This window comes from Lithobates pipiens, unplaced genomic scaffold, assembly GCF_037356315.1.
Source record: "Lithobates pipiens isolate NorthernLeopardFrog02 unplaced genomic scaffold, aLitPip1_a1.2 Scaffold_13, whole genome shotgun sequence".
NCBI lineage: Eukaryota > Metazoa > Chordata > Amphibia > Anura > Ranidae > Lithobates > Lithobates pipiens.
Genome location: NW_027507718.1, coordinates 452,330,735 through 452,348,923, shown reverse-complemented (window position 1 = coordinate 452,348,923; position 18,189 = coordinate 452,330,735). Strand labels below are relative to the sequence as shown.

At 40.6% G+C, this 18,189-nt stretch overlaps 1 protein-coding gene across 2 annotated transcripts in view; it reads right to left on the bottom strand.

The window, feature by feature from the left end:
- Positions 1-1,049: 1,049 nt before the first annotated feature.
- RAB28 (RAB28, member RAS oncogene family) overlaps positions 1,050-18,189 on the bottom strand; it is a 177,329-nt gene continuing 160,189 nt past the window's right edge. Inside the window, exons 7-8 of one of the 2 annotated variants that reach the window (XM_077477777.1) lie at positions 4,749-4,847; positions 1,050-3,080 (exon numbers count right to left, since the gene is read on the bottom strand). In XM_077477777.1, the coding sequence (XP_077333903.1) occupies positions 4,755-4,847 (93 nt within the window). In that variant the 3' untranslated portion in view covers positions 1,050-3,080; positions 4,749-4,754. The remainder of the gene's footprint in view (positions 3,081-4,748; positions 4,848-18,189) is intronic. The other variant, XM_077477776.1, reaches the window with a different exon arrangement.

Below are 18,189 nucleotides of genomic sequence, written 5' to 3'. Positions count from 1 at the left end.
GAATGTTAACAGTAACAATGCAATATGCTCAAATTTTAAGGATCTGCAGAACTCTCTCTTAAAATGACCCTATATGCTCACCTTAATTCTGGGTCCCTGCTCACTGACTTATTTAATCTTCAGAGTGCCTGGGGATTTCTGAAATCCTGGTGCTCCATCATGCAAATATCAACTACACAGCTCCCTCTTCAATAACTAGCCAGCTTCCTCCTGCCCTTGCACCTTCATTATGGCCAGTAAGGCCATCAATCAATTTTGGCAGGCAACAGAAAAAGTACAGGGGTTGTAGAAGGTGGGTCAGTGTTAAACAGAAAGTTGTGTGAAGGATAATTTCATCATAGTGTGCAACTTCTTTGGAGTTTCTGATGATAAACTAAGCTGGTGAGTAAAACTTACAAGAAGGATCTACCTTACAAGAAACAACCCTTTCATAAGCTTGGATGTTTTTAAGCTGGTACGAGACCGGCTTCACATTTATTCATCAACCTCATAAATTGCTATTTCACACAACTGGTATACTACTTTTGGATTTATAGATCTATAAAACTGGACTAGTACACAAACCATCAGTCATAGGTAAACATTTTCTTTATTACGTCTGTGTGTTCTATAAGCATCCAATAATGTAGAATATTGGATAATCATTAAAATATTCAGAAATCTACCGTATTCATTTTATTTTTGTAAACTAGCCTCTCCGAATTATATTTTATTTTTGAGAAATTGCCTTATTTCTTTGTAAAAAAAAAAAAATTAAAATCTATATATGTATATTTTTATATAAATAATCAAACAATTAGCAATGAAAATAATATGTATTTGTAATCTAAGGTGTAGACAGTTCTGATGCTTTACTTACCCAAAATTCTTTTTGACCTGAGCAAGATACTAACATCCAAATTTTAAAAATCCAAAATCCAGGTGGGAAACATTTTTCAGAAGATAACACAAATGCAACCATTAAAAAAAAAAAAAAAAAAAAAAAAAAAAGAAGTGTCTAACTACTTCACCGTCAATAGAATATAAATCTTCAGATATAAGTCAAAAAGTTTCAGGCATCTATTTCGGTGTTTATTTCAAGTATGCATTTGAACTTTCTGATATGTGTAGTGTATATTATACATTCTGGATTGCATATCTTAGAGACACAATGAAATACAAAATGATGAGGTCTAACAAAGTGTTCTATAAAACACATAGAACCGCATTTATTATACATTTTGTAGCAATTGTTTTAAAAATCCTTTTAAATTTCAGTGTGTAAACTATTTTCCTTACCAGGATGATCATTTTTGCTGGATATGCAAATGTGTAATAAGACATCTACCTAATGAAAAATAACCAAGTAAAACTTTATAGTGGTTACAAAGTTTTTAAAAAAATAACTAGATCTTTTAATGGCAAAAGAAGAATCAATCCAAAACCGCTGAGTTATGAAGAGATGGCAGATGACGGACTTACAGACTTTTCTTCTTTATCCCCTCTAGTTCAAATCTGACATCTTTTCCCTGGCTCCACCCATTTGCCACAGCCATTAGATGGAAGCCTCAATTCCCTGTATGATTTACGATTTATGTAATCTTATGTGGAATGTAGTAGAAGGAGTGATGTGTTGAGATTTGGGGAATCCAGGAATTTGCAAGAGATTCAAGAAGCCAATTACTGATTCGGTCACAAATATCCTTGTGTAACACAAGTACTAGGCATGGTTGTACTTATCCTTTAAAGGTGGATGAAAGTACTGCACACTATCCTTTCACTGAAACGTCTTCTTTCATATAGAATTTGCCTAAAAGTCGACTGAAGTATTGAAGCCTTTACACCATAGATCCTTAAAAGGAATTCATAGACTGTAGTGATCTTGGTAAGTGGAAACTGCAACCTAATCTCAACACCTAAACCTCAGAGAAAGGATGACATTTGCAGATTTACCCCTGCAATTTCCCAACATTAAAACTTTCGTTGTGAATGGAAGCAGCCTTAAAACAATAAAAAAAAAAAGCTTACAATTTGAAAACTGCCTTAAGATCTGTAGTGTAGTTCTATGCAACCCTCTAGGTCCCATTGGGCCAACAATAGTCAGCTGGCAAAAAAACCCCCAAAAATCTAGTTGACAGGCTTCACAATCATTACCTGGAACAGCTGAAAATTATAAGATGGGTCGATAACCATCTACTGTCTATGGGATAAAATGACTATAGTACCACATGCCTTCTGCAGTTTTTATTTCTTTAAAATGTTGCACTTCATAGATCTTTTAAATAAGCTATAGTAACTTGTGTTTACAAAGGTCCCTTAAACTACCTCTTTAAGATATACTGGAGAAATTAAGAAAGGTCCAGCACAACATTCCGTTATTCTGAATGCATAAAACTAAATATTGTACATTCAGGACAGCACACATTACCTAATTTTGTCAGAAGTAAAGAAATAAAAAATTCTGATTTTCTTTCCATAATTCCCACTTGCCCGCCCCAAAAAATAGCCAAAAAAGAAAAAGGTAAGAGTATGCCTTTCTGTGTTGTCTACATTCAGTTTGAGGTTCTTAGAATGCTAAATTACGAGTGCCAGCATTGCTGAACCAAATACATCCTTTGGTTTCACCATGTCACCTCAGTCATATGTATATATTGTACAAAAATACAGAAAACATTGGTTGCCGGTATCGATGTAACACTTTGAAAAGACGCCATTCTCTGCTTCTTCTATTGCTCTAAGATATAGCAGTTGCGTAAAGGCATGGGTATGCTGCAGAGGATTCTGAACACTCTTTTTTAATTTAGATTTTCTAGTGTGTGGTCTGAGACTTGGCCTCGTGCCAACCTGGCTGTCTGCTGCTTCATAAAACAAAATATTGTATGACGTTTTTGAAACATCAAAATTCACTATCAAGATTGTCGCTGTTAGAATGAAGGACATGGTGAACCGCTGGTCTGTGCAATCGTAGAAATCACTTGTAAGCTCCATGATTCAGACCAACTGTACTTTCACTGGATCTCACACATGGAACTCCGAGGAGGGTTGACCATTCTGGTGACTGGCTCTTGACTGTAGTTTACAATGTCAGCCTTCACAACTCTCTGCAATCACATACAATAAGGATATTAAGATGTATTTCAGTCAAAATGTGATTAAGATTAACAAGATAATGTAGCATAATGGTTTTAAAGCAGCCAACACAAGTTTTTTCTTTTTTTTACTCTCTTGAGAGCTCCACACCTGGGCATGCCCACTATGCAAATAAAAATCAGCTCAAGTTTGGGGTCCCTAACAGAAAATTACTGACACTAAGGCCAGCCATAGACTGTGCACATTTATTTCCTGTTGCAGGTAAGAAATTTGCCTCATTCCCCCATCAACACAGACAGTGCCCACAGGTAAATCCCTCCTGCCGAGCCATTGTCTGCTCCCAGCGGAATAGTGATTAATACTAGTGGCTATAGCAGCCGCTAGTAATAATCACAAGTAAATCTGGCAGGCTGGTTGTAAACATCCCTTGTAATAGGAATGGTGTATGATCGGTCCTCTTTCTGGAGAGTCTTATAGACCCCACATATCTCCTCCAGGCTGGAAAGCATAAGATCAAAAAAAAAAAATGAACGATCTGATGCTTTCTTGCCAAGTCCCCGGCATTGTCTACTTACGCCGGGCCGGATGTGACATCATAAGGTCGTGTCTGGGTCTCAGAGAGTCAGAGATTGCCGGGGACCATCTGTCCCTCAAAAATCTCTATGGCTAACTTCCACTGGCGGTGGATTCTTTCAAAGGGTCGCCAATCGTACAGGCGATCTGGGAGAAGCACCAGAGGGTCCCCTCCCACTGTCTGTCAGAATGATCAAGCAGCTGAACAGATGCTATAATTGTTCTTACAGGGAAGGGAATCGCCGGAGGAAAAAAAACTATATCTGAATGATGCCTGTAGCTGCAGGCATCACTCAGATATCACCACTGAAAGACGAGGAAATCATGTGACAGCCAGCAGTCGGCAAGTGGTTAATTCATGCGGCAACATGTGCACACCTTTGGCTGCTGCCTCAGCAGCTATAGGGGGATTGAGGGCGGTAAAACCATGACCCAACCGCAGGGTTTTACTACTGCCCAACTTTACTTGTAAACAAGTCCTAAGGGTGCCGCTGATGAATGCAACTAAGGGCTCATTCACAAGTGCAGCAGGCACTGCTGCTTCTCTAAAAAGCAATCCAAGTGTGTTCGACAGGTGGTGGAAATGTGATATGTTGCCTCCTCACCACCTGATTTAAACCCACGATTGGCGTGCAATGCACCTGATTGCGACACAGTAGTATGGCAATTAGAGGTTTAAAATCGGGTGTGAGAAGGCAGCATGGCGCCCGGTGATCTTTGACTTCTCCCATGTTGTTCAGGTAGATCTCCACCTCTTTAAGGTTGCCTACCGCTGCCCTAGACCTAAACAAGCAAATATCCCTTGCAGTGAGGGACAACTTTTTTGTTGCTTGGAGCTGAGCTTTAAGGAGAAGGAAGACATTAGTAGGTCTAAAATAAAAGCATAGGATGAGCATTAATTTGTGGATCAGTTCAGCATGTACTGCAAGTTAAAATCACAGTACCTGTTGTAATGAGGCCTACAACAAAATTGTTCCCTGTGAAGGGCGCAAGATGACTTTAATTAAGTGCCTAGAATTTCTTAAAAAAAAAAAAAAAAAATGTATTTCAGCTTCTATTTAAGATGTTTACAAGGAAGCACTAGGAGTATCTACCATTTGTAATACCTCCATTTACTGCAATGAGCAGATTTTACTCTGAGAGTTTGCAGAGTTCAACAGTGCATTGTCTTCTGGATAGTTCACTATTTCTGCCTTTACAATACGCTGCCAAGTCGATGTCAACATTACAATCGAGAGTGAAAGGAATGATCATGCAGATGAAGAAAGGAAAGAAAGAGATAAAAACAAATGTCAGTAGAAAAAAACAAAAAAACAGATGGATAAGAAATATGATAAAAAATTATGAAAGGCGGATGAGAGAATAACAGAACATGAAAAACTGCAATTAAAAAAAAAAAATGTAGAAATATATTTAAGCCTCATGCACACTAGCATATTTTATAAGGTCAAAAAAGCTAAAAAAAAAAAGTGATAATAAAGTTTTTGTACCAGCTTGTAGTAGCGATTTAGTAACGTTTAGGAGCATTAGTGGTTTTTAGACTACATGAAGTAAAACACTTGAAAAGCTATTTAGCAGCGTTTAGGAGCATTTAGCATTTTTTTTTGCTGGGAAAACGCTCTCAAAAACATTTTTTTTCTGCTCCTATAGGCTGAAACTTGAAAAATGCTTCCAGTATAAAAAAGTGTGCATGGACACATAGGAGAATGCTTTTTAGCTTCTAGGAGCAGAAAAAAAATGTTCACAATAGCTTCTATGAGCTTAAAAACCGCTAGTGTGCATGGAGCTTTTCATTTTTTTATGCTGCTAGTCCTTGCCTCTAAAAGAATGCCCTATGCTATACACCTGCTTTGTCCTGAAGGATGCTCCCTTTTCTCAGACTACAGTTATTTCTCTAGGTTAGTAGTTAACAAGTTCAGTTTTTCGGCAGAAAGGAAACATGATCTTGTGAACAACAGATTAAAATTGAGTGCCAAGTGCACTTTTTTTTTGTTAAGGGGCATTCATTTTGTGGCTTCTAGGACCGGTTTAGCTCTGCTCTATAAGGTTTCTGCTCTGATGCTGCTTGCTCACTCATTCCTATTGCCCAGTGCATGAAATATGTTTCAGCCACAGAGAAAAATATGTTATGAAATAATCAGCGGTCTAATTTTTGCAGCCATGGATGTGACTCCTACTGTGACTTTGAAAAAACATGCCAGGGATTATGGGAATTTAAGGGATTTGTTCAGGCAAAACCTTAGATTGTATTAGACATGTGCACTGCCGAAAGATTTGTTAGCTTTCGTTTCATTCGTTTTTTTTTGGGGGGGGGGGGTTTTCGGGGCATTTGTTATGATCAAAATTCGTAAATTCGTAAATTCGAGTTAGAATAAACGAAAATCTGAAAATTCAAATTAATAGCTAACTAACTAACTAAATAGCTAACTAACAAATAATAACTAACTATAAAATTATAGGTATTGGAATTTCCTTTCAAAGTTTGCCGTTATTCAATGTAACGAATACGCATTTTACAAGTTAAAAATTACAAGTTACAAATTATCCGAAATTATCCGAAATATTGAATGCCGCATCTAAACAAATGGAACGGAACAAATTACTAATAGATAATAATAAAAAAAAAATTGTTATTTATTATTATTAATTTGTCAAGTTTCATTCTTTTAGATACGGCATTCGTTATTTTGGAAAATGTGTAACTTTGGATAAATTTGTATTTCGGTACATTCACTAATAGCCAAATTTTATATTAAATTCCACTACATCTATGTTCGAACATTCAAATTTATGAATATTCAAATTTACGAATATTCTGAAAAATGTGTTAAATGGGTTTGAGTTAATTTTTATATTTCTGAATTAACAAATTTGTTGAAATCCGTTAAAAAACTAAATTTGCAACTAAAAGAATTGCACATGGCAGGGACTAATGTGAATGTACAACATGTAAGTGTATAACGCTGCTTGTGATAAATACATTTGCTGTTCACACTGAATGAGACTCTCCTTAATAGAAAGAATTAGAAGTAGCTAGATAGCGCAGTTGAAAATAACCCAATCAACTGTTAAACAAATAGACACCATACATATGGACTAAATAGAACATTTGTCTGGAATTACTAAATCTTCCATGCAAACAAGGGAATGATGTACAGAGGTTTAGGTTATCTACAAACAATTGCAGTTCATTTGTAGAGGGCCAGGGTGAAGTACTGTTATCTATCATGCCAAGATATCAAGTCTTCAGCTAGTGTAAGAAAATCATCAAGTAATTAACTGCGCTCAACATGTTCACTTAAACACTACAACGTACAAACATTTCAGCTGTCAATTAACATTTTTAGGATTTAAATGTATGCTTGAAAAACACAAGCTGTAATTGCTTGCATAATGTATGAAATCAAATTAAGTCAGTTAACAGTTTATAAGATACGTAACTGTTTCCAAACATTAGTGCAACTGAGAATAACGTCAGACTGCAGAAAACATGTTGACATTTAATGGGAAAAAAAGGTCTTTCTTGATGCATGTAATCAGTGAAGTTATGAAGTTTACCGATAAGCTGCACAAACTGTTAGCACTATAGAAATCCTTTATAATAATATGTTTTCTTTATCTGAATAAAATTTTAATGTCAGTAATAAACTAGCAAATGTCTCACTGAAAGGTACTGGAGATCCTCTGTGTTGCAGCAATCTTCTTTCTTAGGCCGCGTACACACGGGCGGACTGTTCGCCCAACTTTGTCCGCTGAACAGTGTTTCAGCGGACAGTCCGCTCGTGTGTGGGCTTCAGCGGACAGTTTCAGCGGACAGTCTGACGAACAAAGTTTTTCGGAATTCCCGTAAGACAGTCCGCTGAAACTTGGTTTGAGCGGACAGTCCGCTCGTGTGTAGGCTTGTTCGTCAAACTAAGTTCCGCGCATGCTCAGAAAGGATTTACACGCCGAAGGTTGCATTGCAGTGTATAGGACGTCGTTTTTCGAGTCCCATCGTACGTGCTGTTCACGTCATCGCGCACGCTTTCAGCGGACTGTTCGTTCATCGTGTGTGGTCAAGTCCGCTCATGCAAATTTTGAGCGGACTGTTTGTCGGATTGTTTGACAAACTAAATTGGGCGAACAGTCCGCCCGTGTGTACGCGGCCTTAGGAGACCAACAAGTGCTTGTATTGTGTGAGAATTGCTCATTACGCTTTCTCCATAGACAAGGGAACAAATAAAGCCTGGTTGCACTTAGTTCTTCAAAGATCTGAGCAATACCAAGAGTTTCCAGCAGCCAAAAGGAGATGAAAACTATAATATAGCAATAGCTACCTACCCAGTCTTTTCAAACATTGCTTCAGATGGCCAGAAGAGAAGGAATAGAACTAAAATGTTCGATTGGACACCTGTTCTGTTGACACCTTTCTAAGACAGGATTTCCCTCACTTTAAACAGATTTACTCAGATGTTATGTCCACAGCACAGAAAAAGTGAGGAATGCTCTCCAATAGGACATGGTTGACCAAAGAAAAAAATAAAATAAAAAATCAGGGCATCAATAGCACTATTAAAGCATAATGGGTTTGTTGTGCATCCCCCTAAAATTTATTAGTCTTTTTTTTATAAATTTTAATCAATTGGTGGACGTTACGCAATAAATATTTTGTTCCTCTTCTCATATGCATCTTGCTCCACTTACACTGTCGGACTAACAATTTGTGGAGAGATCTGGAGAGTCTTAATAGGGGATTGCATATCCATGGTTTTAACTAGGGATGCACTGATAGCATTTTTCTTTACGAGCACGAGAACCAATACTTTTTTTTAGTACTCGCCGATATCAATTACTGATACTATCCGCAACTGTTTGGTTTTCACTTCAGCTGTCGGCAATGGTACAAAACATTGAAAAGTTATTTACAAACAAAATAGATTTTTGTTTTTAATTTTGTGCTTTTTCAATGTGAAATATGTAAATATATGTTAACCACTTGCCGACCGCCGCACGCAGATGTACGTCGGCAGAATGGCACGGGCAGGCATAAGGGCTTACATGTACGTCCCTTGCCTCCCGCGGGTCGGGGGCCCGATCGGGCCCCCGCCCGGTGCCTGCGGCGGTCGGTATTCGTTCGGGAGCGATCCCGGACGAGGGGACGGCCATTCATTCATGGCCACCCCCTCGCGATCGCTCCCGGCGAATGAAATTGTCCGGTGACATCACTTCCTCTCCTGTAATGTAAACACAGGAGAGGAAGTGATGTATTCTCTCCTCCGTGTCGGTAGTTTTCGTTCCGGCACCGAGGAGAGAGCATCGGTGAGTTGCACAAGCACTACACTACACAGTAGAACATGCCAGGCACACTCACACCCCCCCTTTACCCCCCGATCACCCCCCAATTACCCCTGCCCCCCCAGTCACAGTGACACCAATTGCTTTTTTTTTTTTTTTTTGCATTGGTGTCATTTGTGACTGTAATAACTGTTAGGGCAGTTAGGGTTAGCCCCCTTTAGTTCTAATGTGCCCCCCTAACCCCCCCAATAAAGGTTTAACCCCGTGATCACCCCCCGTCGCCAGTGTCACTAAGGCAGGGTTCACATTGCAGCGGTTTATGAGAACGAATGTGATTCGCACCGCACTGCAGTGCAAATCACATCCGATCTCTGTGCGATTCGAGTTCAGCCATTCGCCGCACCCGCCACACCCGCCGCAAATTCGCACGGGACCCTTTTTTTGGCCCGCAGCAGAATCGGATCGCATGGGTGTTCACACCATGCGATCCGAGTTTGCAGATCGCACTGCGATATGCGAACTGATCTGGGGGTGTCAGTAACATTTCACTGACACTCCCAGCAGTTCGCATAGGGCAGTGTGAACTGCCGCTGGGAGGCATGCGATGCGGGAACCCGCCGCGGATTCGTGGCGTTTCCGCATCGCTCCAGTGTGAACCCAGCCTAATAAGCGATCATTTTTCTGATCGCCGTATTAGTGTCACAGGTGACGCTAGTTAGGCAGGTAGGTATTTAGGTTCGCCGCAGCTTTTTATAGCGCCAGGGACCCCCATATACTACCGCATAAAGCCCCCTGATTGCCCCCTAGTTAACCCTTTCACCAGTGATCACCATATAACTGTTACAGGTGACGCTGGTTGGTTAGTTATTTTTTTATAGTTTCAGGGCACCCGCCATTTATTACCTAATAAAGGTTTAACCCCCTGATCACCCGGCGGGTGTCATTTGTGACTGTAATAACTGTTAGGGCAGTTAGGGTTAGCCCCCTTTAGTTCTAAGGTACCCCCCTAACCCCCCCAATAAAGGTTTAACCCCGTGATCACCCCCCGTCGCCAGTGTCACTAAGGCTGGGTTCACATTGCAGCGGTTTATGAGAACGGATGTGATTCGCACCGCACTGCAGTGCAAATCACATCCGATCTCTGTGCGATTCGAGTTCAGCCATACAGATAGTATGGCTGAATTCGTGTCGCACCCGCCGCAAACTCGCACGGGACCCTTTTTTTGGTCCGCAGCAGAATCGGATCGCATGGGTGTTCACACCATGCGATCCGAGTTTGCAGATCGCACTGCGATATGCGAACTGATCTGGGGGTGTCAGTAACATTTCACTGACACTCCCAGCAGTTCGCATAGGGCAGTGTGAACTGCCGCCGGGAGGCATGCGATGTGGGAACCCGCCGCGGATTCGTGGCGTTCCCGCATCGCTCCAGTGTGAACCCAGCCTAATAAGCGATCGTTTTTCTGATCGCTGTATTAGTGTCACAGGTGACGCTAGTTAGGCAGGTAGGTATTTAGGTTCGCCGCAGCTTTTTATAGCGCCAGGGACCCCCATATACTACCGCATAAAGCCCCCTGATTGCCCCCTAGTTAACCCTTTCACCAGTGATCACCATATAACTGTTACAGGTGACGCTGATTGGTTAGTTATTTTTTTTATAGTTTCAGGGCACCCGCCATTTATTACCTAGTCTCACTAGTGTACCCCTAAATTTAGGGGTGTCTACTTTCCAAAATGGGGTCATTTGGGGGGGGTTTGTGCCATCTTGGCATTTTATGGCCTTCAAAACTGTAACGCCCTTAGAAAGCCTGAAGGCGGTGATTGGTTTTCGGGGCCCCGTACGCGGCTAGGCTCCCAAAAAGTCCCACATATGTGGTATCCCCGTACTCAGGAGAAGCAGCAGAATTTATTTTGGGGTGTCATTTCACATATGCCCATGGCATGCGTGAGCAATATATCATTTAGTGACAACTTTGTGAAAAAAAAAAAAAGTTTGTAATTTTCCCGCAACTTGTGGCAAAATATAAAATATTCCATGGACTCAACATGCCTCTCAGCAAATAGCTTGGGGTGTCTACTTTCTAAAATGGGGTCATTTGTGGGGGTTTTGTGCCATCTTGGCATTTTATGGCCTTCAAAACTGTAATAGGTAGTGAGGAGTGAAGTCAAATATTTACGCCCTTAGAAAACCTGAAGGCGGTTCTTGGCTTTCGGGGCCCCGTACGCGGCTAGGCTCCCAAAAAGTCCCACATATGTGGTATCCCCGTACTCAGGAGAAGCAGCAGAATTTATTTTGGGGTGTCATTTCACATATGCCCATAGCATGTGTGAGCAATATATCATTTAGTGACAACTTTGTGAAAAAAAAATAAAAAAAAATTAAAGTTTGTAATTTTCCCGCAACTTGTGGCAAAATATAAAATATTCCATGGACTCAAAATGCCTCTCAGCAAATAGCTTGGGGTGTCTACTTTCTAAAATGGGGTCATTTGTGGGGGTTTTGTGCCATCTTGGCATTTTATGGCCTTCAAAACTGTAACAGGTAGTGAGGCGTGAAATCAAAAATTTACGCCCTTAGAAAGCCTGAAGGCGGTGCTTGGTTTTCGGGGCCCCGTACGCGGCTAGGCTCCCAAAAAGTCCCACATATGTGGTATCCCCATACTCAGGAGAAGCAGCAGAATTTATTTTGGGGTGTCATTTCACATATGCCCATAGCATGTGTGAGCAATATATCATTTAGTGACAACTTTGTGTAAAAAAAAAAAAAAAAAATATTTTTTTGTCATTATTCAATCGCTTGAGGCAAAAAAATTAAATATTCAATGGGCTCAACATGCCACTTATCAATTTCCTCAGGGTGTCTACTTTCCAAAATGGGGTCATTTGGGGGGGTTTTGTACTGCCCTGCCATTTTAGCACCTCAAGAAATGAGATAGGCAGTCGTAAACTAAAAGCTGCGTAAATTCCAGAAAACGTACCTTAGTTTGTAGATGTGACAACTTTTGCGCAAACCAATAAATATACAATTATTGACTTTTTTTTTACCAAAGACATGTGGCTGAATACATTTTGGCCTAAATGTATGACTAAAATTTAGTTTATTGGATTTTTCTAATAACAAAAAGTAGAAAATATCATTTTTTTTCAAAATTTGCGGTCTTTTTACGTTTATATCGCAAAAAATAAAAATCGCAGAGGCAATCAAATACCATCAAAAGAAAGCTCTATTTGTGGGAAGAAAAGGACGCAAATTTTGTTTGGGTACAACATTGCATGACCGCGCAATTACCAGTTAAAGCAGCGCAGTGCCAAATTGTAAAAAGACCTCTGGTCATTTACCAGCAAAATGGTCCGGTCTGAAGGTGGTTAATATATATGTGCAAAAATATTCACTAAGAAAGCAAATAAAAAAAAGTTTTAATTGTTTATCGTTTATAAAATAGACGCGAGAAAAAAAAAAAAAAGAAAGGAAAATAGTAATTAAATGGAGAACAGGGAGTTAATTAAGGCTGATTATAGTAAATTAAGGGTTAATAAGGGGTTAAACAGAGGAACATTTTTTCATCCATTTGATCTTCAGATGAAAAAACAGATAGATACAAAAAAGAAACAATGTTTCTTTTTATTTTAGTGTTTCAGTGGCTGAGCAATGTTGTTAATAAACATTGCCAGCTGCTTTTTTTTTCTCACAGCTCCAATTACCAGACTTCTTTAACACTTTAGCTGTCAACAGGGGAAACCCACTGACAGCTCAAAGAACCGAGCCTGAAGGTATCGGTTTCAGGTACTGGTGCATTTGCATGAGTACCGATACTTGTGCAAATACTCGGTATCGTCACCGATATCGAAACTAGTATTGTGCAACCCTAGTTTGAACTTATCATCCTAAATGGGACTATTTCTCATCTGCATATTTTGATTTTGCTCATTTTTTTCTGGCATGAATACACAAACTTTATCAATCTGAATCTATTTATTTATTTATGTTTATGTTATACATTTTAAAAATTATATAGTATATAGCCCTCGTGAATCTATTGTCCAATATATACCATATTGACAGCGCTAAAACAACAAAACAATCATTCTTAAGAGGGTAGAAGCCCCATGGTTTACAACAAAAACCACAGTAATGTCCTTAAAAAGTCCCACACATCTGAGGATGGGATTTTAGTTGAAACACCAAAATGATGGAAAACAGAAAGAAAAGTCCATCTCCAAGAAAAGACCACCAGTGCAGAAAGAGCTTGTTAGCCGGTGACACCCCTTATGGTAAAGCACTCACCAGAACCCAATGGGTTAACAGGCACCTCTTTATAAATAGTCTTTCACTGGTATTCCTCTGTACCCAATTCCTGTGTCCTCATAGATTTTTCGGATTTAATACTTCACTCCCCGCAGCAAGTTCACATATAGAAAACAGCAAAAAGAGGTTCCATAGTGCAAACTGCTTTATTCTTTAAAAAATTTGTGCGCATATACACCATACGTACATAATCAATAAAAATTCATTCACAGAGATGTAACCACTAGAACAACCGGATTTGTCTCACCGCGGCTCCGGGCGTCTTAGATCGAATGCAGGCTCGGCTTCCACGGCGGGTCCCGGGCAATCGTACAAATCGACCGCTCTGTAGTTACGAATAGCTGCTTGGTAACTACAGAGCGGTCGATTTGTACGATTGCCCGGGATTGCATCTCTGTGAATGAATTTTTATTGATTATGTACGTATGGTGTATATGCGCACAAATTTTTTAAAGAATAAAGCAGTTTGCACTATGGAACCTCTTTTTGCTGTTTTCTATATGTGAACTTGCTGCTGGGAGTGAAGTATTAAATCCGAAAAATCTATGAGGACACAGGAATTGGGTACAGAGGAATACCAGTGAAAGACTATTTATAAAGAGGTGCCTGTTAACCCATTGGGTTCTGGTGAGTGCTTTACCATAAGGGGTGTCACCGGCTAACAAGCTCTTTCTGCACTGGTGGTCTTTTCTTGGAGATGGACTTTTCTTTCTGTTTTCCATCATTTTGGTGTTTCAACTAAAATCCCATCCTCAGATGTGTGGGACTTTTTAAGGACATTACTGTGGTTTTTGTTGTAAACCATGGGGCTTCTACCCTCTTAAGAATGATTGTTTTGTTGTTTTAGCGCTGTCAATATGGTATATATTGGACAATAGATTCACGAGGGCTATATACTATATAATTTTTATGATTTATCTTTTGTATGATAGCAGCTTGCAAATTATATCATCTTTTGTTTCTGTGTGCGCTGGGATCGGTGGGGAATATTCTTAGCAATTTTTGTTTAGATTGTTTGCCAGTGATATCAGTTATGTTATACATTTACTTACATTGCCTTTGCACTATTATGTACTTTACGATTGACTGTTTGATTTGCACTTTTATTTATTTTTCTGTAAAAAAACGGAATTAAGCACACACAACCACTTTTAGTGACAGCGCAACACTCTCCCTTTTTTATACTCAGAGATGCACCTTGACCTCCAGAAAACATAGTATGCTGGACATTTAACATTCTGTCCATAACCTGCATATATATCCAATAATAGGCTCCTAGTAAAGTGCTGGATGAGAAAAAAGCACCCTTCCGCATGAGAAATTTTCACTTAATGTATCCAGGTAAAGGAGGACCACCATTCTGATTTTACCCAGGTTGCTTAAAATCATGATTACAGTCAGCGGCTGCCTAATAAGACTCAGCATCCCACCAGCTTAGCAGCCTGAATAGCCCCCCATAATAAATTATTGACAAGTTCTGTCTTCTCTAATCCAGCAACTATAAGGCCCTATCTCAATTTGTCATAAGGTCCAGGTAGCTTTTCAAAAGTTTTTTAAAAATCCTAATAAAAAAAAAAATGCACAACTTACCCGCTTATTGCTGGTCATCGTCAAATTTTCAGCCTCTGAGGATGAGGGGCCTTGGCACCACGTGGCTCCATATTTGCATGAATTAGTGTAAATACAGCTGTGCCGAGAGCATGTCCGGCACGCTCCCGGGACAGACAGGAGGCTAACAGAAAGTTCCTTACTGCTACTGTCGATTGGGAGCTTTCCAATCATGTGACCACCATGACAGCCAATCACAGCAGTCACATGATCATAAACCCCACCCCTGGCATCCTAAATCCCTTATAGGGTTGGGAGGAGCTGGCGCCAAGCAGTTAAGAAAAAAAAAGACAAAAAATGTTTTACTGCACCCCACACAACATCATCCGTGGTAAAATAACAAACAAGTGGAGGTTTCAATCATACCCTACTCGTGGAAAAAAAAAAAAAACGACTGGATGAAAATATACTTTAAGCTACTGTAATTGTTCATATGAAGAAAAGTTGCTGCGTGGGTCCTAAATGATCTATGTTTCAGGCCTTCATGTACTGAAATTTGTCCTGTATTCATTTATATCTTTGCCTAGGATCATCAGAGCACACCTATGTTTAGTCTGTAGCGTGTGAAGGTACCCAATATGAGTGTTAAATGCACAAATATAGACAAAATTTGGCTGTAGTTTAGTCCTTTAAACCTCAGATGTGCCTCTGTGTGTGCAGATGTGCCTTGATGTGTACTAAAAGCTATGTCCCCTGGAATCCTTCCATCCCCACCCAGTAGCTGACTGCTATCTAGGGGGACAGAAGCTTCTTATAACTTGAGCTGAGACTGCTGTAGGGGACCAAGGATCCCAGAAAATCAGCAAGAATGCCATCATTCAAATGCAGTATGTATATAACTGAACTTAGCACAGAATATTTAAAGAGTAAGAATTTTTAATTTTATTTTTTACCTGTGAATCTGTTAATAATTTTGATGAAGAAACTGAGTCCTCCAAAAAATGTTATTTAACTACTAAAAGGTATAACTTTGTTAAAATTTTTGCCCCTTTTAGCCGTATTTATTTCTAGGTAGTACTGACGGACGAATAATAATTTTTAATATTTTAATTAAAGCCGAACTAAATAACATGATAAAAATAAAAAGTGTGTCAATGTATAAATAAAAAAAATAGATTTTACTCAAACATTAAACTTCTATCTAGAGATTTCTAAATTCAGCAACGTTCAACCTACTTCCTCTGAGTTCAGGTCATCAAGGACCTGCCCCAGCCTGTTACTAAACAGTGAAAGGAGAAAAAAGCACAATGAGCTCATCTCTCTGTCTCTCTCAATCAGCAATCTTCTTGTGAGCACATGAATGGATTGGCTTCCCGTACTGCTTATTCCTCTCACACTTCAGCTCTGCAGTAAAATACATTTAATTAAAAGTTCACCTTTGGGAACATGTTGCATGTTACATCCATTTTTAGGGCAGAACATGTAATATGTTCCCACGCCTACAGCTGCTCCCCGATTCCCCAATGACAGCGGGCCAGGAATCTGCATCCCACACCCCTGTCACAATTTGAAAAAAAAGAGTTCTGTGAATGCATTGAACTACAAGTACTGACAGCCTTTGCGGCTGATGGCTTGTAGTTCTCAATTAACTATAAGAGCGCTGTAGTAGTTCATTGAGTCTTCCCATGAGTGTGTTACTGTCTGCCTGTACAATGTATTAGCAGACAGCTTACACAGACAGTCTGCAGGTGTCCTGCATTGCACCCGCAAAAAAGCTATAAAAAATATGCATTTATTATTATTATTTTTTTTTTAAAGGTGAACTTATCCTTTAAGTCACAGCTGGCAAACACAAGGCCCGCGGGCCTAATCTGGCCTGCCAGGCCTTGTCTTGTGGCCCGCAGAGCAGCCTCCGGCTGATATCTCTTTTTCTCTGCAGGTATCCAACGCAACAAGGGAAACATCCTCCTCAGTCCCACAAGCGGTGTGGCTTTGTATTAGCGCATGCGTGGCCAGTCTCCATGACAATAAGAGTAAACCTCTCCCCTCCGATCTGTCTCCGCCTCCACCCCGCTCTGTCTCCACCCCTGCCTCAGCTTTGCGTCCGCCGTCGCTCTGTCTCTGCCTCCACCGCCGATCTGTCTCCACCTCCCCAGTCCCCCCAGCAAGTGATTGTTGACAGCTCTGTTTTTTCCATCCAGCGGGCTGTGTCCTGAGGGCGGGCTTTTTAAGCAATTGTGTTGTTCTTAGAGAGACAGTGTTGTGCTGCTTATTTAGTACTGATACTGAACACAGAGATCCGCCCTAGAGGGAGGTACTAACTTATAGCCCAAAACAAAGGGAGGGAGCCACCAATACAGGGAGGTACAGGAGCTTGGCCAGGTAGGAAGGTAGGAGAGAGTGCAGATATGAGGAAACTTGGGGGGGGGGGGGAATGTGGAGGCAGATGTGTGCAGAGGTGGGGGGGATGGGAGGAGAGTGATGGGTGCAGAGGTCAGAACCAAGGAGGAGGGGTGGAAATGAGATGTTGCACGCTGCACAGTGCACTCCTGAACCCTGCACTCTGTACTCTGTACATGGCGCAATCCTGACCCCTGCACTCTGTATGTAGAGCAATCCTGACCCCTGCACTCTGTACGTAGAGCAATCCTGACCCCTGCACTCTGTACGTAAAGCAATCCTGACCCCTGCACTCTGCACGTAGCGCAATCCTGACCCCTGCACTCTGTACGTAGCGCAATCCTGACCCCTGCACTCTGTACGTAGCGCAATCCTGACCCCTGCACTCTGTACGTAGCGCAATCCTGACCCCTGCACTCTGTACGTAGCGCAATCCTGACCCCTGCACTCTGTACGTAGCGCAATCCTGACCCCTGCACTCTGTACGTAGCGCAATCCTGACCCCTGCACTCTGTACGTAGCGCAATCCTGACCCCTGCACTCTGTACGTAGCGCAATCCTGACCCCTGCACTCTGTATGTACTGCAATCCTGACCCCTGCACTCTGTACGTAGCGCAATGCTGACCCCTGCCCTACAGATACAACCGGCCATTTGAGGGCAACCATCCTGCTGATGCGGCCCCCAATGAATTTGAGTTTGACACCCCTGCTTTAAGTAATACCGATCACATTAATTTGTGTCTTTTACATCTACCTAGAGTTCAGCTTTAATGAACTACATTTATATTTTTTATGCATAATGTATTTTAGTATATTGTGTATGTTCTATATAATTTGGATACTACCCAGAGAGGATAGCTTGCGTTGTCGTGTATACAGTAAACAGTACTATGTCTGAACTTAGCAGAAGGTAATTGGTTGGTGTGTGTAACAAAGCTAATTGAATTACTTACTTTTTTAGTAACTTGGTACATGACTACCAGTGGTATTTTTCTAAATGCATGTTTAAGCACTAACT